At 46.4% G+C, this 24,993-nt stretch overlaps 1 protein-coding gene across 1 annotated transcript; it reads right to left on the bottom strand.

Moving 5' to 3' along the window:
• Positions 1 to 7,644: 7,644 nt before the first annotated feature.
• LOC149325777 (uncharacterized) lies at positions 7,645 to 24,383 on the bottom strand. Its single transcript, XM_089564378.1, has 5 exons — positions 23,056 to 24,383; positions 15,192 to 15,289; positions 14,252 to 14,472; positions 12,190 to 13,420; positions 7,645 to 7,653 (listed from the first exon to the last, which is right to left on the bottom strand). Exons 1-5 carry the CDS (start codon positions 23,099 to 23,101, stop codon positions 7,645 to 7,647), a joined length of 1,605 nt encoding a protein of 534 aa, XP_089420504.1. The 5' UTR covers positions 23,102 to 24,383.
• Positions 24,384 to 24,993: the final 610 nt, after the last annotated feature.

Raw genomic sequence — 24,993 nt, 5'->3', positions numbered from 1 at the left:
AAATCTACTCCACCTTGGGGGATTCCCCTAAATATTTGGTCAACTGTTATGTCATTAAGAGAGTATGCGGTTGGTATGCGATACGAATTTCTAGTAAAGGAGACGAGCTTTGTCTTAGAGGGATTTAGGGTGATAAGCCACAACTGACACCAAGTGTTAATAGAATCGAGGTCAATTTGTGAGGATTGTCGGTCACAGTCATTTGTAATGGTTCGATACACAACACAGGCGTCAGCAAACAGTCTAATTTGTGAAGAAATGCAATTTGGCAAGTCATTAATAAATATTAGAAAGAGCAGGGGACCAAGCACACTCCCCTGAGGCACACCAGATGTGACATGGGCCATTGTAGAGTTAGAACCATTAACAGAAGTGAACAATTAAGATAAGTGGTGCGCAGCTCGTGTATTATGTCATGCAACCGAGCACTAGCAGTGTGTACACAGCGACGTAAACAAGAGCAAAGGAGTCCAGTCGTCCTCACCTGTGCATTTCCGGGGAAATTTCGCGCTTATACAGTTAATGTTCAGTCATGTACTATGGTCTTCAAGCACTCATTTAGCGTGTGCACAAACTATTTGCTAAAGAGAAGCAAAAAAGCGAACAACACACATGAAAATATTGCATTTCCGAATGATTGTCTTTGGCTTCGTCAGTGACGAGCCGCATTGGACTACTTCATTTGAGGCCTGTTTTGTAGGCTTTTTTTTTGTTCTCAACCTACATCTCTTTCCGTTAAATCCTTTCTCCTTGTGACCTTGCTTGGCTTAGCCGTTGTAATTGTATATGCACTCAAGTTGTTTCCATAGGGAGTTTTAATATAACCTCCTTTCCATAGGGCGAGTGGATGGTAATTACGATTGTTCTCTCCAGCCTAACTCTACTACAATTGTGTATGCAGTTTTGCAACTTTTTTGCGTTCAGTGAATTTGTTTTGTCTTTTCTTTCTGCCTGATAACAAGCTAATTCCATGTGCTCTATTCACTCTGCAAGAGTGGAATTTCATTGATCAGGGCGTATTGTGTACTGTGTTTTCTGTTTTTAATACGCAATACCACTGTACCGCTGTCTAGTGCTTGGGGCATGCGCCTTTGTCAAGCTGTCATTTATGACAACTTTTACAGTCGGCCTCCACGGTTCTGTACCGTGTGATACACGAATAGAGGCGTTGTTATTATTAAAATCAACATCCACAAAACCAGAGCACTCCGGTGTTGCTGTGGCGGGAGGGCCGAGGGGGGGGGGGGGCGAAGCGATGGCGACGGCTGTAGGTCAGTGCGGGTAGTGCGGGCTGTGTTCGAGCTTTGGAGGCATCCCAATATCTCGAATGAATTCGCGCAGCTCCCTGGACTATAATGTATCTCAGCCGAATGCTGTAAAAAAATTTGTCTAGCAGCACAATGCGGCAGTCGAGTCGATTGACATTCAGTTAGAAATCATTCCAAACCCCGGTGTAGCAGGGGTATTACTTGTAACGGATCGTGACGCTTTTCGTCGTGAACATGTAGTCAGATGTGGAAATAAATCTGAAAATTGACTCGGAGTAACTACACTTGCGAAAAAATTGTATTTTATAGGTAATAACACAAAAAAAAAACTTCTCGAAGCTACTGCAACATCTCTCGCCACTGCCATCATTGCCAAATAACACTCCTTTTTGCCGTGTGACTGCGCGCAGCAAAAGCTTGGTTTGGTTTTATGGGGTTTAACGTCCCAACGCGACTAAGGCTATGAGAGACGCCGTAGTGGAGGGCTCCGGAAATTTCGACCACCTGGGGTTTTTTAACGTGCATTCACATCGCACAGTACACGGGCTCTAAATTTCTCCTCCAAAGAAATTCAACCGCCGCGACCGGGATCGAACCCGCGTCTTTCGGGTCAGTAGCCGAACACCATAACCACTGAGCCGCCGTGGCGGCTCGCGCACCAAAAGTGTCATTCGTTCAAGAGAAGTGCCCTTCGTGAAAGTGTCACGAAACCCTCCTGTGTGACAAGGCTCGTTATGCGGAAACCCCGACGTAGCCAGTAAGCCATGGCAGGCCAGAACTACCTAGACTGGAAGGCACGCGTGGCAGAGACGGCGCACGCGAGTGACGTCATCATCATCAATGCGACTCTCCCATTCCGAGAAGGGAAAGACGACTTCCGTGATGAACGGAAAAGGAATTCGGCGCCCCACTGCATGCCTCGCGTTGTTATACAATATCCCTCACCTGTATAACAAAGAACAGGCTCAGGCACTGGGCGATATGCCACTGTGCCGTATGACGGTGCGGGCAGGGCACTTTTTTCTTATTTCTTTTTTTAAGCCCAAACTAATATCTCTACCGCCTGACCTGATGGCGGGTCGCCTCGGCGAGATACGCTAGGAAATACGATGCCCCACTGTCGTATTCGTGCAAACGTGGCTAGATATTACACAAAAGAGAAGTCCCGGCCCCGCCGACATTTGGCGTTCAGCTTTCGGTGACTGAGGTTGCGGTGCTACGGAGCTTTCGTCGTCCAAGTTCAATCGCTCGCATCTACATCGACAGGCAAGGCAGGAAAGCGTGGCCGAAGGCGGGAGTTCACTGCCGATGAAATACGTGGCGAACCTAAAGCAGCGAAACGTGCTAAGCGAGCTGCTGCAACGACAGAACATTCAGCGCCCAAGCCACCAAAAACAACTCAGCAAAAAGCAATGCCCTGGCAGGTACTAATCATAAGAATTGCTCAGATGCCCCCATAATTTTTTATCTGCGTTTATATTTCGTGTTTTTTTTGGTATACCCCTCATTTGCGGAGAAGAGTAAGGACACATGGTTTGCTCTTCAGGACGCGAGGATTGTTATCCATTAAATGTCTCTCCAGTGGGGCACTCGGCTATGCATTTTTCTAGCTTGATTTGTGGGCATCTTTTTCATCAGATAAATATTCCTCGTTGCCCCAAATAGAAAGAGATGAAGACCTAATGGACGAAATCCATTAGGGAAGTGCCTGACGACTTGCACTGGTGTAACAAAAAGCTGAAAAATAGAAGCAGGGTAAGAATTACGCTTGGAGCTTCTTTAGGGAGCGCATGGAGCTACCGGTCATCTAGATTGCACCGACCCCAAAGGTACCCGAGAACATGACCAAAATTTCAGTCGAAGTTTTACACTGTTGCAATCCACTTCTTAGCTAACCCAGAAAATAAACATTGGACGGCATTCCGAGACTTGCCTCATGCTCCGCGGAGCTCGTAGAAACGAAATAGAGAACAAGTGAGTGAATGGTATGGCTCACAACAGCACAAGGCGTCGCCACGCCCCTTCAAGAGCGCCTCCCTCCCGCAACCAGTCGCCGCGCACCACATAATAATTGTGTCCAAGAATGCCCAACACCCGTTCCTTCCTTTCTCACGTGCATCTAGAGCCGCATCTTTGTGCTGCGCCTTTCCATACCTGCTGAAGTAGAAACCAAAAGAAGAAAACGCCCACTTTCAATACACCTCACCCTGCATACGTCACCGGCGCACGTGTCTCTGGTGTGACGAGCAAATCATGTGTCTTCTGACCGGGAGGGCCATGCGGATACTACTCATACCCTCTTCTTACCAAGGCGTCTCTAATCGGGAGAAGAAAGACGGCGGGAACATGATTGACTCATGCAAAACCAGTTTAGAAGCAAAAGTGGGCGATTTTTCCCACAAGGACTTGTCCCTTTGACGATATGCTCTTTGACCAGGAGATCTTTTTTTTTATTGCATATCCTAACATATGTTTCCAGTTTTCATTCATTTAATATTCGGAACATAGTATTTGTATTGGTTTCATGGTTTTGTTTATGGGGTTAAACGTACCCAAGCGGTTAAGGCTATGAGAGACGCCGTAGTGGAGGCATCCGGAAATTTCGACCACCTGGGGTTCTTTAACGCGCACTGACAGCGCACAGTACACGGGCCGCTAGAATTTCTCCTCCAAAGAAATTCAAACGCCGCGGCCGGGATCGAACCTGCGTCTTTCGGGTCAGCAGGCGAGCACCATAACCACTGTGCCACCGCGGCGGCTGTATCGGTTGGAGGAGCACTATTTAGTTGTTCCTTTTCTTCCATTTCGACATCCTTTGACCTGGTTTTCGCGATCACTTTTTGTTGCGAAAACACCACTGGAGCCCAGCTCGGCGCGTCGCGTACGTATGCTAGTGGCGGTGCGGCTACCAAACTACCTTGAGTTACCGTTGCCCAGCAACCGCTTCAGCTGCGCTCCAACCGGATGGATGGATGGATGGGAGCGCCCCCTTTGAAACGGGGCGGTGGCAATTGCCACCATGCGCAGCTTTTCTTTCTTTATTATTTTTTGTTTACTGTGTTGGCAATTCTCATTCAGAATCGCTATCATCTTTACCTACAGTTTCCTACAATTCTAACATTATGCCACATCTCTGCTTTTCAGCCACCAATCCTCCAATCGCTTTTTGCTAACTTCCACTGCAGATTTATTTACATGACCATTGTTATCTTTAAACCCTAGGGCCTCAGGAAGAGTGACTGTGCTTGCATCGACATCCGGATGGATACCATCATTTTTAATTATGAGGTGTTCAATTGCTTCCACAGATCTACCAAACACTGCACAAGTGTCATCTTCTTCGTTAAATTTCTTTTGTAGCTGCGCGTTCCAAGACACCCTGACCTAGCTTCAAAAAGTAGGGCACTGCCTCTTGAGTTATCATTAAAAAAAGCCAAGGGATTCTGACACGCGCGTGTCAACAGCGACGTAGGGGGCTATATCGCTCGTGACACGCAGATACCCACGTGACAACATAATTAAACAAAAGGGCGCGTAAAATCAACATAAACCTTTTGTAATATTCAATTACAGCTTAAATAATCACCTATAATAGTACAACTGTTAGGTTTTGTTTTAAAATTTGGTCGAAATGTCTTTAAAGCGCATGAGTTAAGGCGAGGCGGCGGCCATGGCTTGCGGCGGAGTTCGCACCCATGAACTGTATAAAATGAATTGAAATTCGTCCAGACCGTCGGCTCAGAGGGACTTAGTTCGCCCACACGGAGATACTCGATGCCGAGCAAGCGTACGACAGCGTACCCCATGCCGTGCTTTTGCACATATTTTTACCTCCCTGTCGGACTCGGACCTGGGGCCTCCGGAGCATCTGCTGGTCGACATTGTACGTCTCTGTGAGGAAAACACGGTCGTCGCGCACTTCGGGTCCTCGATCGGCCCCATCGCAGTGAAGAAAGGTCTGCGCCAAGGGTGTCTGTCGTCGGTGAGCATCGAGCGAGAGCTGCGAAGGTCGCACATCGGTTTCCGCCTCAGCTGGCATGGATGACGACCGCTAACTGCCGGGTAAAACCTTCGCGGACGATCTAGTACTGCCTGTGGAATACCCGCCAAGGATTTGCAATTTCTGCTGAGCGACTGCCAGAAGTGGTTACTCGTTTGAACCGACGGCTCAGCTCCAAGAAGACTGTGGTTGTCTGTTTGGCTGGAAGCAACACGGCGCATTGAGAATTAACCTTGGAAAATAAGACCTTCGCCCAGAGTTTATAGTTCCTATGTCTGGGAGTGGAGATGCTCGCTGGAAATCCGTTACGGCCTTCACAAGGCTACCGAAAAGCTGCCCTTACCTTCCATGGCGCCGATTTGATCAGGCGCTATGCTGAATGTGTGGGCAAGCAGACAAAACTGCGGAACACTTGGCTCTCTCCTGCCAAGGCCTTTCTAGTCCACCGCCGATGACAAATTCTACAGGCGTTTGGGTCTCCATTTCCCACCCAGCTAGAGGAACTGGATCGCGATCACAGCAGCAAACGTAATATCGGAGTCCCAGTGGAGACCATCGAGAAGCACCTTGCTGGCTGTTCGGTGCTGTGTGCCGACGATACTAGGAGCACTTCTAAAAACACTGGTTGGGGGTGTCATGTGGCAGCAGTCACTGAAATGGCCACCAAGCTTACGCTGTGCTGCTGTCATTTCTGTTCCAGCTGTCTATATGTGTGTGCGTGTTCATGCATGTGCATGCGTTATGTGTAGGGAGTAACTAGTTGTGTGTGCTATGTGCATGTGTTTGTGTACTCTGGCTGGGCACCACACCAGCTGTGCCCACCTGATTCAAAGGACATGCCCACCGTCATCATCAGGCTGTCTCGACTAACTCAGCTATCCACTGTTCCACAAGGGGGAAAGAGTTATCATGCAGGATCTCAGAAGATTTGGCGTGCATAGCAATTTCATCGAGTGCAATTTCTAACTACATACAGGGCTTCGATGGCGCACTGTGCTCGATGCCACTCTGATGCTTCAAGCTATTGAAAGCAAAAAAAGTTCTCTCTGCCCGCCCCTCAAAATTGTTTTTTTGGTGGTTATGAAGATTCCATAAAGCCTTCAAATACGAAAGACCTGAAGTGCTCTCTAGCCAGACTGTTTGTCTGGCTTCCATTGGTTACTGTCACATAAAGAGAAGTGCATGTCTGCGCATGTTTCTGTAAATAAGCTCTCCAGCAGTGTGGCCTGGAATAAAAGTCTCCTACTTTTGTTTTTCAAACGAACAGGTCAGCTTCGATGGCCAGTTCTCTAGTGCACACAGCTGTCGGCACAGCCGATCACGCCTCGTGTTAAAGTACAACACACTCTTGCACTATGCACTGCATATTGTCATCTTCATCAGCTTGCAGGCGTGAATAGATCGGTTCACCTTAGCCTCGATCAGAGCTTAACCTCGTCTAATATCCTTGCCAGACTTGCCGACGACCTAGCACAACAAAACCATGAGCAAATCAGGCTAAACACATGCTTTCACATGTCTGTTCAGGTGAACTATGCGAAAACCCTATCCTTCTTCGTCTAGAATTAGATCATTATTTCTTATCTGACTGAGTGAGAACTGCAGTTGGAAATGGTGCATTGTATATCTTGGTTGCATATATGAGGATATATGCACTGATGTAAAATGTGTAAACTGGGTGCAGATAGCTTTGGGTTCTGTTTTTCGAAATGCTCGAGCAGATTCTTGTAGGATATTAACAGAGTAAAGATATTTACCGCATTTTCCTAGCTATGTCTTTGCAAGTTTTTTTCTTTCTCGAGTCCTTTTTACAAAATAGTTTTTCCTGCTCCTGTTCTATCTACTCCTCCAATTTGAACCACTAGGTCAGCAGCCTTACCGCGGCATGTGGCTAGGTCAGTATGACTTCAGTCAAGCAGAAATTCAGAAAACCTCAATTGCTGGGCATTGCACGTGCACCATAAAGAACCCCAGCTGGTCAAAGTTAATCTGGTGTCCACCGCTGTGGTGTTCCTAATAGCTCACGCGTCGTTGAGGGATGTTAAGTCACATAGTTTACAATTAAATTTTTTTTCCAATTTCTAGGGAGCTCAAGTTAGTCTTGTGAATCTTAACGTATATTTCTCTCCATAGGAGAGTAGGGAGACATTTACACCCATTCACGCTTAATTGTTATATACGGTGGGTGAGTGGTGCCATAGGTAGAGCAGAAAACTGCATGGGAACACTTAATTTCCTCATCCTCATTATCCTTTGAAAGGATAGAGCAGACCAAAAAAAACGCCTGAAACATCTTTGTTCTAAGGCACTTTAGCTGAGTCCCAGAGCCAAAAGTAGTGTGCTGATATGACTTATTTTGCAGTTGTTATAGTGACTTCAGTATGCCTGCAGTGCCAAATTTAAGAGAAGAACCTTGCTCGGTTGGCGGAAAGACTCGTTGGAGAGCTGAAGAAAAAGGCTACGCCTTCCCCTCAGGGGCACCAGGAAGAGACACAGAAGAAGGTCGTGTCCATCTGGGTATCTGCACGGTGTCTCTCATCGTCTAGGAAAGATCGCAGCGTGACACAATGTGCAGGTGGTGTTCTCCGCCATTCATAAAGTTTAGAAAGTGTTTGCTGCAGTGAATAAGAGGCTGGTACCGGCCTCTTCCAGAAAGGAGGTTCAAAGGTGCACTGTGTCGCATGTAGACAAGTTCATTAGTTGCAACGAAGGGGTGGTGTGTAGGGTTCCTTTGTAATGCGCTCAAACGGCTAGGTGCTGAAACGTCAGATTGAAAGAGTGTGAAAAATTTCTTCACAAGGAAAAAATCCCCTTCTTCTAACCTCGTGCTACACTGCTACGAATGCAAGGAACATGAAGATCATCTCTGCGTGCGGGACTTACATAACACGTCGATAGCATGCAAGAGTAGTAACCAGATAGGCAGGCAAATTTTCACAGCATGTTGCATCGCTAAGAACTCGTACACGTGTGTAGCAAAACCATCTGTTGCTTTGCAGAGAAACGAGACAGCATTCCTTAATAAGTGCCTTTCCTGTGCAGTGTAATTCTTGATGTTTTTCTGTTTTTCTTTCGTTTTAAGTTTCATGCGTTTTCACCTTATATATTTTCTGATTTTTCCATTAAACCTTCAATTGTTTGACAGTGTCCGTGTCATCTTCTCTTTTGCCGGTCCTTTGTCTGCTTTTGGCTCGTCTTCAAGATGAACTGCATCCAACTCGCCCAATACAGCGTGGTGCAAATTTATAGCCTGAACAATTTGGCTGCAGAAGCAATGTTTTTGTCGGGCTCAGCCCAAATTTACAGAAACTCGGTGCCTTCAGGAAAACATCAACAACCCACAAGTCTACGAACACGAAGCAAATTTTTATTTTGAAAAAGTTTTGATGTCTATAAAAAGAAAATGTCTGAGTTCACAATACCATTTTGTAATTGCTGCGTAAAAAATAATGATGTGATGTGACGAAAATAAAAAGGTTGTTTTTTAAATTTAGTTCTATGCCCCTTCCTAAAACAAAAATCACACCTGACATGAAAAGCACTCTGCACCCCATTGGCATTAGTTGTTACAGAAATGGGCATGGGCCAAGCAGTGGTAGACTTATGGGTCACTCCTGGAGGAGGTGGTTTGGGGGGAGAATCACATTTGGACCATGTATTTATGGGCACTTTTTGTCTAAAAGATTTATTTATTTACATACAATTGGCGTCACATACAATTGAGTACTAATTACTAAGTGATGACAAATCAGTAATTAATGGTTAATTACTGATTAATGTCTGAATACTAATTAACCGCTAATTAATGACGCTTAAGCTTCGCCTTTAGGAGTGGAACGCGACAGCGCGTTGTAGTGCTGCCAGGGAGTCCACGGAACACCACCCGTTAAGCGCGATGCCTTGCCCTTTGAACGAACGCTTTTTGAGGAAAGAAAATGGCACAGTAATTCTCTGTCATCTCGGTGGACACCTGAACCGCACCGTGGAGGAAGGGAGGAATTGGGAGTGAAAGAAGATAGATAAAGAGGAGCCGTAATGAAGAAAATGAAAATTGTATTTGAGGAAAGGAAATTACGCAGTAACTGTCTCACAAAATTCAGGGGGGGCATTTTTTTGACCTAAAGTGTGGTCACTGATGCCCCAAGAGTGGAACGCGACAGCGTCTTGCAACGCTGCCAAGGAGTCCATAGAACGCTATCGCCCATTCGGTTCTACGCCTCGCTCGTCAGTAAATTGGTTTTTGAGGAAAGGAAATGTATGTCTCTCATATCTCGGTGGACACCTAAACCTGGCCGGAAGGGAAGGGGGGAGGATGATAGTGAGCGAAGACACTGTATTCACTAGACGCGCCTTTGTTCGTTACAAATTATCGAGCTGACATGGCGGAGTGGATAGCATGCTCGTCTCTCACGCCCGAGGCCGCGGTTCGATTCCTGAGCACGACCAATTTCTTAATCAATTTTATTTATTTATATGGCCTGACTAGTAAAGCTAATTAGGCTAATTGGGTAATTAAGCAATTAACTAAGCTCACTCCCACTTACATGGAGCATCACTGTACGATCCCTTCAATTGGTTGCATGGTTACTAGCACAAGTACAATTAGCCCCGTTTGAAATTCGCGCACTGTGACGTCACGACCGTTTCCACCAATTGAAAAGCGTGACATTTTCTGTCGACAACTGCTGCTTACAACGATGAGACATTAAAGGCTTCCGCCTTAATAATAAAATAAACACATGCATACAACGGTGGCAGATCGCATACGAGCACACTGTAGAAAGAATTTATAATATTTACGATTGAACTGATGGGTACACAGGGAACGGCCTTGCGTGTTCACCGGCTAAATCTGAACTCTTCGTTAACAGGAACAAACAAGCCTCACAGGCAGCACCCGACCCTCGGGAACCTATCCGGCTGCACATTGACAACCATCCAATACCGCTGGTAGCCATGGTCAGGGTTCTTGGCATGTGTATTAGAAGAATACTCTCAACACGGAAGGGATCCGCCGCCTACGCGTCACGGCGCACCAGACACGCGGGCTGGTGAGGCGCATTGCCATTCGTCGCAGGGGCATGAGAAAAGCCTACCAATGCAGGATCATGCAATCATTCTTAATAAGTCGAATCACGTACGCCTGACCGTACTAGCATCTGCGTTGCAGGGACGAATACGCTCTTAATAGCATCATTATAACAGCATACAAGGCGTCCCTTGGCCTGCCGGCATACGCCATCTGAGGTCAACTGATGTAGTTAGCACGCTCGCTGATCTAATAGAAGCCCATATGATGGCACAAGTTACCCGCTTGTCGCGACAGCTGCCGGACGCGTAATTCTCCACAAACTCTCCATCCACCCTGCTGAGGAGGTATGTCAAACATGAGATTTATCAGTCGACATTACCAGTTGAATAGTTGCTAGACCAGTAGCGAAGAATATGGTGTCAGACAAAGACGACGCCCGCAGGAAGGTAAGGGCGCAGGCCCTTGTGAAACAGTACGAAAACTAGCCACGAGCAGTGTCGCGGACGCATATCAACACATAAAACCCAGTCAAAAATTCCTTCAGCCTATCGGTCTGAAGGCTGAAGGAACCCGTAATTTGGGCCTGTTGGGCTCTAGGTGATGGGCCTGTTGGGCTGTTGGTGTTGGGCCTGTTCGGCTGTTGGTGTTGGGCCTGTCGGGCCTGTTGGTGTTGGGCCTGTCGGGCCTGTTGGTGATGGCCTGATGGTGATGGACCATTCGGTGTCAGACCTGTTGGTTCTAATGGCGTCGGCCTGTTGGCACAGATCCTGCTTGCAGGTATCGGGATAGTGTTAGGCCTAATGAGGGACGCCAGTCCTAATGGCGCACCATAGATAAGTTTTTTCATCACTCAGAAATGTGTGCTGCACATTGCGCATGATAACATAGCTTCTTCGATTAGTGCATCGCAAGCTGTTGCAAAAAGGCAGCGCCTGCTACTAATAATATTTTCCAATTAAGCTGGCCAAAAGGGTCTGTAATGCCCTACGATATATATACTGACAACCAGATTTAGGGCAAACGAAAGCTTTATTATAAAATAGAAACCTGTAAAGAGGAAGATGATCAGCAGTCAGAGCAGCAGAACCGAGGCGAGGCGCGAGATGAGAAGACGACGATCGGCAGCTGAAGCAGCAGAGCCGACGCGCGGCGCGAGACGAGAGCGTGAACTGTTCCGGGACCGGACCTGTCCTTGCCCGCTCTAACCGGCCTTCACAACTGTCAATAAAGGCCGTTACATCTTGGTGGAGGTGCGGGGTAGCGGAGAGGCGTCTTTTCGGGTGATTTTGTTGAGGCGCCAGTAGTCAACGCAAAAGCGGATAGAGCCGTCTTTCTTGGTGACAAGGACGACGGGGGAAGCCCAAGGACTGTGTGGTGGTTGTATGACGCCACGCTGCAGCATATCATTGACCTGGGTGTCGATAACCTGGCGTTCGGTGGCCGAGACGCGATATGGGCGTTGGCGCAACGGCGAATGGGCACCAGTGTCGATCCGATGGGTAACAGCTGAAGTGCGACCAAAACGGTGGTGAGAGAAGTCAAACGATGACCGAAACTTATCTAGCAGGGCCGCAAGCTGGGTCTTCTCCGGTGGCGAAAGATTTGTGTCGATTGAGCCCACAAAGACGGCCTCGGGAACGGGTTGAGGAGACGGTGAGGAGGAAGTAAGTGAAGACACTTGCAGGCGGCAGGAGTCGTCCTCAGAAGGGTCCCAGGCGACGACGGAAGCGAAAGGCTGGACACATCCCAAGCTTCAACAGGAAAATGGCGCAAAAGACGTGGACAAAAGAGACAAACACGACAGGACCAGCGCCAGCGTCGTGTTTGTCTCTTTTGTCCACGTCTTTTGCGCCATTTTCCTGTTGAATCATGAACCAACTAGCCCAAACTAGAGTTCTTCTTGAACATCCCAAGCATTCACCATGAAGAAGAGTGGAGGGGCACAGGAATGGATTCGTCAGGGGCAAGGCGCTGCAGCCGGCTGAGACGGCAAGCACGGCGAATGGCAGGGGTAGACAGTGGCGAGAAGCAGAGGAGTCGGACGGGATGAAGATGACAGGGCCGTTGGATCCAGAGTCGCAATGAACAGAGGCGAGCACAGCAGAGCACGGCGGGATCATGACGTCATCAGCCACAGTCAGCTTGGAGCACAAGTTAGTGGAAGCGTTCACAGAGTCGTCGCCGAAGGGAAGAAGGGCGACTTCGGAACGAGCGCAGTCGATGACAACGTCATGTTGGGAGAGAAAGTCCCAGCCTAAGATGACGTCGTGAGACGGCCATGGGAAGACGATGAATTCAACAATATACAGAACGTCCTGAATAGTAACTCGGGCTGTACATGCCCCCAAAGGCGCAATAAGTTGCGAATTAGCGGCGCGAAGCATAAAACCATATAGCGGAGTCATCACTTTTCGTAACTGGCGGCACAATTTCTCACTTAGTACAGATACAGCAGCACTGGTGTCAACAAGCGCGAAAGCATCGGTGCCCTCCACAGAAACCGCGATCAAATTTGTCGGAGAAAGTCGAGGTCTTGAGCTTGGTGACGAGCAAGCAGTTCTTGCCTCCGGAACTGCGGGCACTAGTTTTCCGAAGGGGGAAGAGGGACGACGGCGCATCGGGGAAACCGAGCGACGACGCGGAGATGGAGCACGGCGGCGAATAGACGGCCTGAGATCGGAGGAAGCAGTGGTCTCAGAAGGCGAAGTGCGGTGAAAAGGCTGGGGAGGGGCATAGGCGTAACCTCGAAGGTCAGTATTGGCAGCAGGGGACAACACTTGGCGGCGGCAGGGACGCATCACATGGCCAGGAATGCCGCAGACATAACAAATGGGTAGGTTGTCCGGTGTCCGCCATGGACGGAAACGTTGCGGTGGTGGCCAGGCAGGACGAAATGGTGTCGACTGCGGTGGATGCTGGTACGAAACGAACGTTTCTGGGCGGGGACGCCTGACGGCTTCGGCATAGGTAAGTGGCAAAATAAATTTATACATCATGACCTCCAATTTTTCGTTGCACGTCCCCCAGCTTCTGTGAGATGTGAGAGGTGCATGCGCACGGCTTTCAGTCTCTTCTCTGCGAGCTCCTTTGGTATGTCTCCCATGTAGATATGAAACAGAGCTGCACAATAGAACACAAAATAAGCCACATTTGAACACAACTAGATACATGATAAATGCAAAAGTGAGATTCAGAATTACCACTCTCATTGTAAAAACACAGAAACGAATGTTCGCCATTAAAGGGGCCATGAAGCCTACTTTCGTGCATACCCTTGTTGTAGCATTTAATTCCCAACACATTAAATTACAATACCCAAAACTTTCAGTTGATTCCGTGCGGCAGATATCTTTAAAACGATTTTCGTTTCCTTTGCGAACTGACTGCTTGTCTGGCAACCTCTGATTGCTGACGACACATGGGCCTACCCACTCCGCGTCTGCTGTGTGTTGTTGGATGCATTGAGATGCTTGCATGAAAACCAAAGACAGAGATTACTCGAAACAACGGGCAATGCTATTTATACATTCTGTGCAGATATGTCAATTGCACTATCTTTGTCGCAGCAAGATCGGAGAACGCGCACAATGACTTGCCACCAGTCGTTGAGAATGCTAATTTCACAACCAAATAGATAAATCAGGTTACTGGCAGAACGGATCTTAGCGAGAGCCACACAAACAGTGTGGAGATCTCTGAAAGTGCTGTGATAGAGCCTGCATGAAGAAACGTATGGGCATAACACACCTTGCAAAAACTAAACGTCACTTTTGCCCGACTTTGCAGTTTTGGATGCAATAAGGACATTGCAGTTGTTACAAACCTCGGATACAATGAACAGGATCTCCATGACTATCACGCTTTCTGTAAGTGAGCGCGACTGTATTTGGCTGAAGCAAAGTTTGATTGCCTAGGTGTTACTCAAAGCAAAGAAAAAAAAAGCACTAGCACCTTTCAGAGAAGACTTTTTCCGGTGTAAGTGCCGGTTTCGCCTCTGTTCTGCCAAGAGACTGGCACTTATTTGAAAGCACGCCAGTCACACTGCGGCTCTTCAGCTCATCAGGTGTCCAATACACCTGAGTAGCACCGCGGCAGAACATTGAGTCTGTTGGTGCTCTCAGGAGCATCTGCCAGGCACCAGGCTCCATCCAGAGCCCACTGCCTGCATAGACCTGCAGCAAACGTGGAGAATTTCGCATTTGTACACATTAACAGCAGTGAATCAAGGGATTTTAAATATTTCATAACTTAAAACAAACAGCTGAAAAACATAAAAATTATGTAGGCATGAATGCACTCTTTTACAGCGAGCAGTGTCCAAAATCAGTAGATTTTTTATTTCTAGCCTTATAATTCGAAAAAAAAGAAATTGCTTGCGTGCAACATGAAATATATAGCACAATCTTCTGACAGTTCTAGCTTCTCTTCATTCCGAGTCAAATACCGCCAAAAGTTGAAATAATGTTCTCTGCCCCAATTCAAACAAACTTCAGAAATGAGAATAAATTTCACATACCAACAACTAGGCATACCTGACAGAACAAGGCAGCCTCCTCATGATCAAAAATTATTTGTGTACTAAGAATTTCCTCAGGACAAGAATAACTGCAGACCCATTATGGCATCGTCAGGTAATGAAGTACAAAAATGACAAATTAGAAATGCTGACCTGTGCCTTACATGATATTGTCTGAAACCACACATCTATGCTTTGCACACTACCCTTTTCGGCACACTTACTGGGACTAGTATAAGTTTCTACTGTAAGCTAGCATCATCCTCTAAACTGTACCCATTTCACTATGTACCAGCCCCAATTTAATTAAGAATCATTCACTCACTCTACTATGGTATTTGATACACTATATGACTTAAGAACACGCACAATCACCTTTCCATCATCCCTAGCAGAACCTATCACAGTGTCCTGCCCACCAGGCAGCTGGAGCTGGCAGTCCGCGGCGCTCTCCATCTCCTCGGCTGAGCATACTTTTTTGACAAGAAAAGGAAGTACACAAATATCAATGCACCTCAGCAGCACATATAAGCAAAAAGCAAACTGAGTTCAGTTTGACATTGTGGGCTATCAAGTAAATGAAAAAAATTAAGTATTTTGCTCTCAAGGTAACAGTGAAAGCTTTGCACAGTAGAACCTCGCTGCTGAGTTGATGGGTGCTGCATTTTCCTGGCTGCTACACATTGTAGTGGTCTAGATCTGGCATGATGATAATAGGGTTCCATGCATTATAAACCCTGCTGTTCGTTGCATTGTAACTTCGGCCACATTCCTACACAGTAATACTTGTGAAATAACACCCCATGCCAGCCTAAATGAGAAACGGTGGCGGTCTTATGTTTACTTCTAAAGCGGCTTTACTTGGCCTGGCATGTCTAGCACCACTGTGTTAGGCAGACGGCATTCAGACAAGCTGTGCCATCATCATCCACAGTGGTTGCACTTTTTTGAAGCAGTAGCTTCACTGCTACAGGTGCACGGCTGAGATCGCCATGTACGCAACATGACCTTCAAGTCTGCCACAAATAAAATAAACAAACAAATAAACCTCACAATCAGTGGGATTCAAACTCAGGTCCATTGGGCGAGAGCCAGGTGCGCTAACCACTAAGCTTCAGACCCACGGTGTGACAATTCAATAAAACTGGAGATATACAGGGTGTCCCAGCTAAAAGTAACCAAGCTTGTTAAAAAGAGGATGATCCCTAGCCGAGTGAGACCAACTGAGGGTTGTTGATAGTCACGTGTCCTAGTCTGCAGTATTTTTTTATTATGCAAACGTGATTAATTAGCAAAGACTAATTAGCTAACTTTTTAATTATTGCTTTCAGGAAGAAATTGTCAATGCGGGAGTTGTAGATCCCATAGAAAAATAATCGTTTGCCTTCTTTGCAGCTAAGTACCACTGATACAACTTCTTTTATCTGACTTAAAAGAAAGCCCGCGAAATACAAAAAGAACCACGTGATAGGGAAGCAGTTACAGCGCTCCCAAACGAGCGATCAAGCAACGACATCCGCTTATGTTTGCAACGCTGTCCCGTACAGCTTTTGGCGTCTTGAGGAGGTGGCGAGATATGCACCAGGAACTGCTTATGTGTCATGGAAAGTGAGCGGGTGCTGCTTTTCAAGGAAGTGAAGCGCGGCTCGCATGGAGCGCTTTTTCACGCGTAACCTCGCCTCGAGTGATAGGAATGTGGCCGTGCCGCTAACTTGCACCGTCACGCGCTGAAGAAACGGTCGCCCTAGCGCCGATGCGAGAGTTAATTACGTATATCTCGCAACCATCACAAAACGCCGAACCCCGTTCGGGACAACGTTGCAAAGATAAGCGAATGTCTTTGCTTGGCTGGTCGTCTGGGAGCGCTGAAACTGCTTCCCTATCACGTGGCTCTTTTTGTATTTCGCGGGCTTTCTTTTAAGTCAAATAAAAGAAGCTGTATCAGTGGTACTTGGCTGCAAACACGGCAAACGGTTATTTTTCAAAGGGATCTACAACTCCTGCATTGACACTTTCTTCCTGTAGGCAATAATTAAAAAGTTAGCTAATTAGTCTCTGCTAATTAATCATGTTTGCATAATAAAAAAAAATACTACAGACTAGGACACGCGACTGGCAACAACCCTCAGTTGGTCTCACTCGGCTAGGGATCATCCTCTTTTTTACAAGCTTCGTTACTTTTAGCTGGGACACCCTGTATATGTGCTTCTTGTATACTAACTGCTAGGTTACACAGCCGCTCATGCAATATCATGGTAATTTGTGATTCGAGCGATTCATGATTGATCAGTGACAGGCGATTTCGAGAGGAGTTTGAAGAGGAATAACAAGAGGAAGACGAAGAATACAAAGAGGAAGATTAGCGCTCCACACGCAGAAAATCTAACACCACGGGTATAGGAAAAAATCAGCTGTGGTTTAGCTTCGGTTAAACCTGGTGAGAAGCAGTAGTTTCACGTAGCTACGTGCGGCAAAGTCCAAAGAAACAACAATCTTTCAACAAGCCGAGAAACTAGAAACAAACAAAGCTTTGCAAAGCGCAGCCACATGAAGCTACCGCTTCTCGCCATGTTTAATCAGAGCTAAACCACAGCTAATTTTTTCTTCACCTATCCTTGTTTCTTTGTAATTGTGCTGCTAGTGTTAGTGTGGCTGGCGCGATTGATTTTGTCCTTCCGCACCTAATCACATCTTTTGTGACTTCTGGATGCACACAGCAGTGGCAACAAAGAGGACGAGGGCTAGCCTCCGCTGGAACCAACCATTATGTTGACTGTAGCGGCATTAGACATTCTCAGAAAGTATGTTTGCAACGATCGTAACAGCCACATAGCCCCGTAAATTCTGGAGAAATGAGTAGTCCTCACCGGACGTAAGAAAATGCAGCAGACAATGCTGCATGATTTTTTCAAGTGCCAGCACTGCAATAAATGTGTTTAGTTCTTCATTCCTGTCATTTTTAAATTTGTCCTACTTCCTGCCTCTAATGTTTCCTCGCTCTTGCATTTTTTTTTTTTGTAGCAAGAGCTATTGGTCGCAAAGTAGCATTTTCACTGCGGCGGTGGTCACACCGTGGTCACACCGCTTCTTGCGCCGCTGCCTAGCAACCGTTGCCAGATGGAGCCGCGCCATCTGGTGCAACGTCAGAGGAGGAGGAGAGCCAGAGATAGCAGTAGGCACAGCAAGAGACCTCCCAGGTCTACGTATGCATTCACTGGACACCCAGAAATCACGCACAAGGGACCGGGAACAGGACTGCCCACGAGGCTGCTGGCGCGCAGCTAGAGGAAGACCGTCGGCATTGCCTTAACGTGAGCCGACCAACTCGGACCACCCTTATTGTTCTCCCATCCCGCTCATAATACCTGACTCTATCATCACACGCCTTTAACAAGAGCAGAGGGGTTTGTCGTGGGACTTTGTCCCAGACATTACTCCATCCATTCCTTCTGGACTTTCTCGCCCGGCCCAAGTTCTCGCTCACAAGGTGCGAGCCGGTGCAGCGTACACCCCGGACATCCCGAGTCGATGGCACCGAACCAGGATCGGCTGCCCCGATTGCCCTGCTGACTCTGTTGATTTGCACCACCTGATCTGGACCTGTCCTGGCACTGCGAGCCTCTGCGCCTGCTACACCTCTGCCTACCACATCCAGACATACGATGACTGGACGGCCCCCAGTACCGACGCCAAGCGCAAGCTCAGTGCCCTGCTAGACTTCATGTCAGAGACCGACACCCTCACCTTCACCTAACCAACCCACTTCCCCCTTGGGCCTCAGGTCATCCTTGTGATTAAAGATTTATGAATGAATGAGCAGCGGCCTGTATAAGAGGGCGGTTCGTTGAAGCTGTTGTGGCCAGAGATGGAGAGCGAGTCGGAGAGGCTGAAACAAACCAAGCTTAGCTGTTGGAACGAAACAAGGCAAAGGCGACGAGACCGAGGAAGAACATGCAGAACGTCTGAATAAGCGACGCCGTGAAGATGCAGCTCGACGAGTTCGCCTAGCCAATGAAGGTCCATTACCTCTCGCTACGTATGTCTGGCATAGCTGAGCTAAGCCACAGCCAATTTTTTTTTAGTCCCGTGAGGAGTACATCAGCAGGGTTATGCTGTATTAAAACTTGTAGAAACATTAATACTATGAGAAACACATCTCAGTGAAGAGTTGATCGGCTGCTACACTAACAGTAGTAAAGCTTTTTGACGGGCTAGTTGGTACATATTCATATTTGAAAGGGTGTGCGCTAAAAAAGACGTACACAGGAAAAAGATAGAGACGACAGGAAAGAAGCGCAACTTCCAACTTTAATGACGACAAAAGAAGCCAGGCGCACATATATATCCGCTGATAAACAGATATGAGCTGCGTGATGGAGCGTGACCCCATCAACCAAACATAAGACAGCGCAAGAAATGCATATCTAAGTGACATTAAAAGAAACACAAGAAAGTGAACCTATCAAACACCTGCCGAGGTAAGGTAAAAAAGTGGGATTCGTATCGGCTGACAACAATGCATAACAACATGGGAAAACAGAGGTGTATGAAAGATGACACTGAAAAAGAGGATAACACCATAAAAAAGGCTAACAACATGACGAAATTTTTAACAAAGAACAAGTGAAAGATGGAGATAAAAACCGTGTAAAGGGTGGTAAATAAAGGCACATTGGAACATCTAAAAGGACACTAAAACATAGAGAGGCGAACGGGTTAATAGTCTAGATGTACCCATCCAGAAAGGCAAGTTCATTTCTAGACAGGTTAATGGAAGGCGTGCTAACGCACTTGTCTTTCCTGAGGTGAATAAAAAAGGCCTCGATTACTTCTCTTTCTGTCTTGTCCTGAGCCTTAGCTAGAAACTTGGTTTCATTAAACTTGGGGTAGCAGTTCTGGCAACTGCTGCAGTGTAACGGAAGGTTACCTCCAGACCTGTTCTTCATGGTGACGTTGTGCCTGCGGGCGCGCTCATTGAAACATTTCCCGGTTTGACCCACATACACTTTGCCGCACGTCAAGGGAATCTCGTACACAACATTGGCAGTGCATTGTGTGTACACGGTTTGATGCTTGATATTACAGGCCTTCTTAACACGCTTCCTGGTCACCATCGGACATAATTTCGCCAGTTTGCAAGTAGCCGAAAAAACCAGCCTAACCCCGTGACGAGACGCAACTTTCTTTAAATTGTGTGAAAGACCATGCAGGTAAGGTATAACCTGCACAGGTTTCCGTTCTGTTTGATGTTTAGCATGCTCCGAGGTGGTCAAAGGAGCTGAGACCGGATGCCTCGAAATATTCTTTTCAGGTAAAACGCACAAGCCTGCTTGTCCACCACGTGCCATTGTGTCTGAAAGGGATACGTGGCAAAAAGTTGTGGGTGACTTCCTTCGGTGCCAACTGGACAGAATAGCTGGCGCTTACCCTTACCGCGTTCGAAGCTCAAAGGAAGTGGTGCAGGTACTGGAGGGAGGCAAGGTATCGGCCACAACTGGTTTTTCAATTGACGTTGAGGACTTATTTTACTCTGTGCCTCACGACGGGTTGTTGGATGCTGTTCGTGAACATTTGGAAGAATTTGACGAAGTCAGGTTTCAAAATTCTGCCGGTGTCACAACTGAAAAATTTCTGGACCTACTATTGTTTTATTTGGATTCCACTGTTATTTGCTTCCAGGATGAGTTTTACTTGCAAAAAGCCGGAATTTGTATAGGTTCCTCAGTCGCACCGGTCTTATGCGAAATTTTTCTGGCGTCATTTGACCGGCGCCTTGAAGCTAGCTTGAAGGACACAGGGATAACACGTATTTTCAGATACGTCGACGATTATCTTGTCCTTCTTAACGCACCTTCATACTGTGCTGCTGATACACTTGTAGTCCAAATTCTCACTACCTTCTGTTCTTCATCGAGGGGTCTAAAATTCACGCATGAACGAGCAGATCATGATCGACTCCAGTTTCTTGACTTACAGCTTATTTTTACAAATGATCATGTGTGTTGGTCTTATCAGCCGCACTCAAAGAAGTCACTTTTGCCCTATGATAGTGCCCACTCCAAGCTGGTAAAGCTTGGCATAGTATCTCTTTGCATGAAATCTGCATTAGAAAAATCCTGCGGCCACAAGATAGGTGAAAGTTTCCAGTGCCAGATCGACCGAATTTCTGCTGCAGGTTACCCTGCAAATCTGGTCACGAACATGTCTGAAAACCTTTTGCAAAAAATTAAAAACTCGGAGCATGCTAAACATCAAACAGAACGGAAACCTGTGCAGGTTATAGGTACCTTACCTGCATGGTCTTTCACACAATTTAAAGAAAGTTGCGTCTCGTCACGGGGTTAGGCTGGTTTTTTCGGCTACTTGCAAACTGGCGAAATTATGTCCGATGGTGACCAGGAAGCGTGTTAAGAAGGCCTGTAATATCAAGCATCAAACCGTGTACACACAATGCACTGCCAATGTTGTGTACGAGATTCCCTTGACGTGCGGCAAAGTGTATGTGGGTCAAACCGGGAAATGTTTCAATGAGCGCGCCCGCAGGCACAACGTCACCATGAAGAACAGGTCTGGAGGTAACCTTCCGTTACACTGCAGCAGTTGCCAGAACTGCTACCCCAAGTTTAATGAAACCAAGTTTCTAGCTAAGGCTCAGGACAAGACAGAAAGAGAAGTAATCGAGGCCTTTTTTATTCACCTCAGGAAAGACAAGTGCGTTAGCACGCCTTCCATTAACCTGTCTAGAAATGAACTTGCCTTTCTGGATGGGTACATCTAGACTATTAACCCGTTCGCCTCTCTATGTTTTAGTGTCCTTTTAGATGTTCCAATGTGCCTTTATTTACCACCCTTTACACGGTTTTTATCCCCATCTTTCACTTGTTCTTTGTTAAAAATTTCGTCATGTTGTTAGCCTTTTTTATGGTGTTATCCTCTTTTTCAGTGTCATCTTTCATACAGCTCTGTTTTCCCATGTTGTTATGCATTGTTGTCAGCCGATACGAATCCCACTTTTTTACCTTACCTCGGCAGGTGTTTGATATGTTCACTTTCTTGGGTTTCTTTTAATGTCACTTAGATATGCATTTTTTGCGCTGTCTTATGTTTGGTTGATGGGGTCACGCTCCATCACGCAGCTCATATCTGTTTATCAGCGGATATATATGTGCGCCTGGCTTCTTTTGTCGTCTCTATCTTTTTCCTGTGTACGTCTTTTTTAGCGCACACCCTTTCAAACTACACTAACACTGATGGCTAAAAAGATAACTGGTGAAATAATGAGGGCTAAGTGACAAGTGACAACCGTGGCCGCAGTGGCTCAGTGGTTATAACGCTTGGCTGCTGACCCAAATGACGAGAGTTCGATCCAGCTGCGGCAATGGAATTTCGATGGAGGCGAAGTTCCAGGGGCCCGTGTGCTGTGCGATGTCAGTGCACGTTAAAGAAACTCAGCTGGTCGAAATTTCCGGAGCCCTCCACTACCACGTCCCTCATAGCCCGAGTCGCTTTGGGACGTTGAACCCCCATAAACGAGCCTTAAAGACACAGCAGAACACTGCGGAGCGAGAGCAGTTCAGAAAAATCGCATATCCTGCCAAAAATGAAAGGGGCAGTACAGCAAGCCTCATAGGCAGTGCAAAAAGAAAAAAAAAAGACGTCAGGTTCAATTAACTGCGCATCTGCTGAAGGACAGCAGGAACACTGTGCCAGAAAACTTTTCAACCTGTACACGGTACAACGCCTAACTGTGAATGTACCAGACAACCAGAATAATGGTAATATATTTTGTTAATTCACAAGAAAGGGGATGTCAATCAATTAAAAAGCTTTTAATTATTAGATAACTATGGGAAAGAAACATGAAGCTTAATGAAAAGGCTTGAAATGCAACTGAAGGCAGGACGGCAAGCTATCGAAAGGTATAGATGTAATCACACAGTAGAGTAGGAGAGCGACACAAAGTAGAGATAAAAAGTACAGAAAGAAATGGGGCCTGGGAAGGGTATGTAACCAATTTCAAGAAAGGTCAATGTAGCACATACAGTCAAAGTTAGGGGCACAGCAGAGATGGTGGAAGGATGAGAGTAGAAGTTTCAGGGGATAAGACGCCCTCAAGTGGCACAGGACAGGGTTAACAGGCGCTCATTGGACAAATCCTTTGTTTGCAGTGAACAGTTTCTTAGGCCGATTTGATTATGAAAAATAAAAAATGGCATGCATCACAAGAAGGTTCGCTCACCAAACTCGTCTGGCCCACTGCCACTCGCCCCATCGATGGATGTCATTGCTGGGGCCAGTTCTGTGAATTAGGTTTAGTTAGAGTTCATGTCCTTACACCAAAATGCACATCAAAGGTATATTCACACAACGGATGAGGTCGCAAAAAGATCTCTAGCATCACCTCAAGTAAAGGCAGTGTCCGCATGCTGAAAGCATTCACACATGAGATGAAAACAGCAGATCTTGTCCTAATAGAAAAAAAACGCCCTCCTCTTTCCATCTGCAGACACCAATTGGTTGGCGTCAATTCGCGACGTCAAGCCACATAATGCACAGTTCACCCTCAAGATTTGCAATTCAGTCCACCGTGCGAATTCACCTTAAGATGACTTCCAAGAGCACTTACTTTAAGCTCTAAGATATACATGCATGGTGACACCTACAACATGCAATTTGATGAAGTAGCTTAGCTAAGAAAAAAGGGATGAGCAGCACACATGTGAGCTACTCAGGAACAAGAACCAGAGCTAATGTTTTAAACAGTTACTAGGCACATTACCATAGCATGAAAATGCACACACACCTCTCAACTGGCATGTTAGAAATACAAAACACTTCAGTAAACTATCTACACAACAATAGCACACCTTGCAAACATACACCACCTGGACTTTGTGTTTCCCAAATATAAGACATTCATTTTGTGCACAAAATTGCAACAAATAAACAAAGTAGCAGTGCCACCTAATTGGCCATTTAGAAACAAGGAGCAGAGGTATTATGAACAGCAGAGTTAGTTGTTGGCCTGGTTAGCATCACTGATTTAAGTTCATAGTTTTCCAGCCCTACGGAACACACACACATACATGAGCCGCCACGGCAGTTCAGTGGTTATGGTGCTCGGCTGCTGGCCTGTTAAGACACGGGTTCTATCCTGGCCGCGGTGGTTGCATTTCGATGGAGGCAAAATGCTAGAGGCCCGTAAATGCAAACTGCATGCAGGAGATCTAAAGAATGAGGACAGGTTCCAAACTTGTCAAGCACTGCAGTGATTGTACAGAGATTTTCAAGTGTGAAGATCCTTAGCAGAAGCAAGCCACTTGTGAAGGGACAGAGACGCATCATATTAAAAAAGCTGGTTCACAATGTGCGAGCAATACTTCAGTTGTATCATATAACACAGAAATGATGTTTCTTTCATAGTTTTGATGATAAAGGTGTGATAAGTTTGTTTTTTTCCTGCTCCGCTGGTCTGAAGGCATTTAAGCAGTGTCTGCGCCGTTAAATAACCAGTTGTCAGTGAGTGCTGTGTTTTATCCTTCTTCCCAACTTCAGTAAAACGGCAAGCTGAAGAAAACAGCGCAGCAACAGGCACAAGAAAGAAGATGGGACAGGTGCTGACTAGCAACTGAAGGTTTATTGAAAAGGAACACATAAAATATACTCTCTTCACAACCAAGAGCATGCATGAGCTGCGCGAACAACATTTATAAGCTATCAACTTCAGTCATGGTGGTCAAGATTCAACAGTTCACAGCCATGAACGGCCATCCGTCCTTGTTAATGATTGTGAACTATTGTATCCTGACCACCATGACTGAAGTTGACAGGTTATCAGTGTTGTTTGCGCAGCTCATGCACGCTCTTGGTTGCGAAGAGAGTATATTTTATGCATTCCTTTTCAATAAACCTTCAGTTGCTAGTCAGCACCTGTCTCATCTTCTCTCTTGTCCCTGTTGCTGCGCTGTTTTCTTCAAGTATCCTTCTTCCCTTCTTTGGTCATGCACCGTTGCACTGGAAAACTACAAATTTAAAGTACTCTCAACATTTGCCTGAACAATTTAGCACGTCTAAAATATGCTTATCTTCTGGTAGCCTCCAGGTGCTCACGATGATGGTCTCTTCTAATTCATGATGTGACAAGCAAAGCTGCATCCCTGCAAAAAAAAGAAAGAAC

This window comes from Amblyomma mixtum, chromosome 10 (genome assembly GCF_055824585.1).
Source record: "Amblyomma mixtum isolate Tamu chromosome 10, ASM5582458v1, whole genome shotgun sequence".
Taxonomy (NCBI): domain Eukaryota; kingdom Metazoa; phylum Arthropoda; class Arachnida; order Ixodida; family Ixodidae; genus Amblyomma; species Amblyomma mixtum.
The sequence above is the reverse complement of the archived record's forward strand: the minus strand, read 5'-3'. Positions and strand labels throughout refer to the sequence as shown.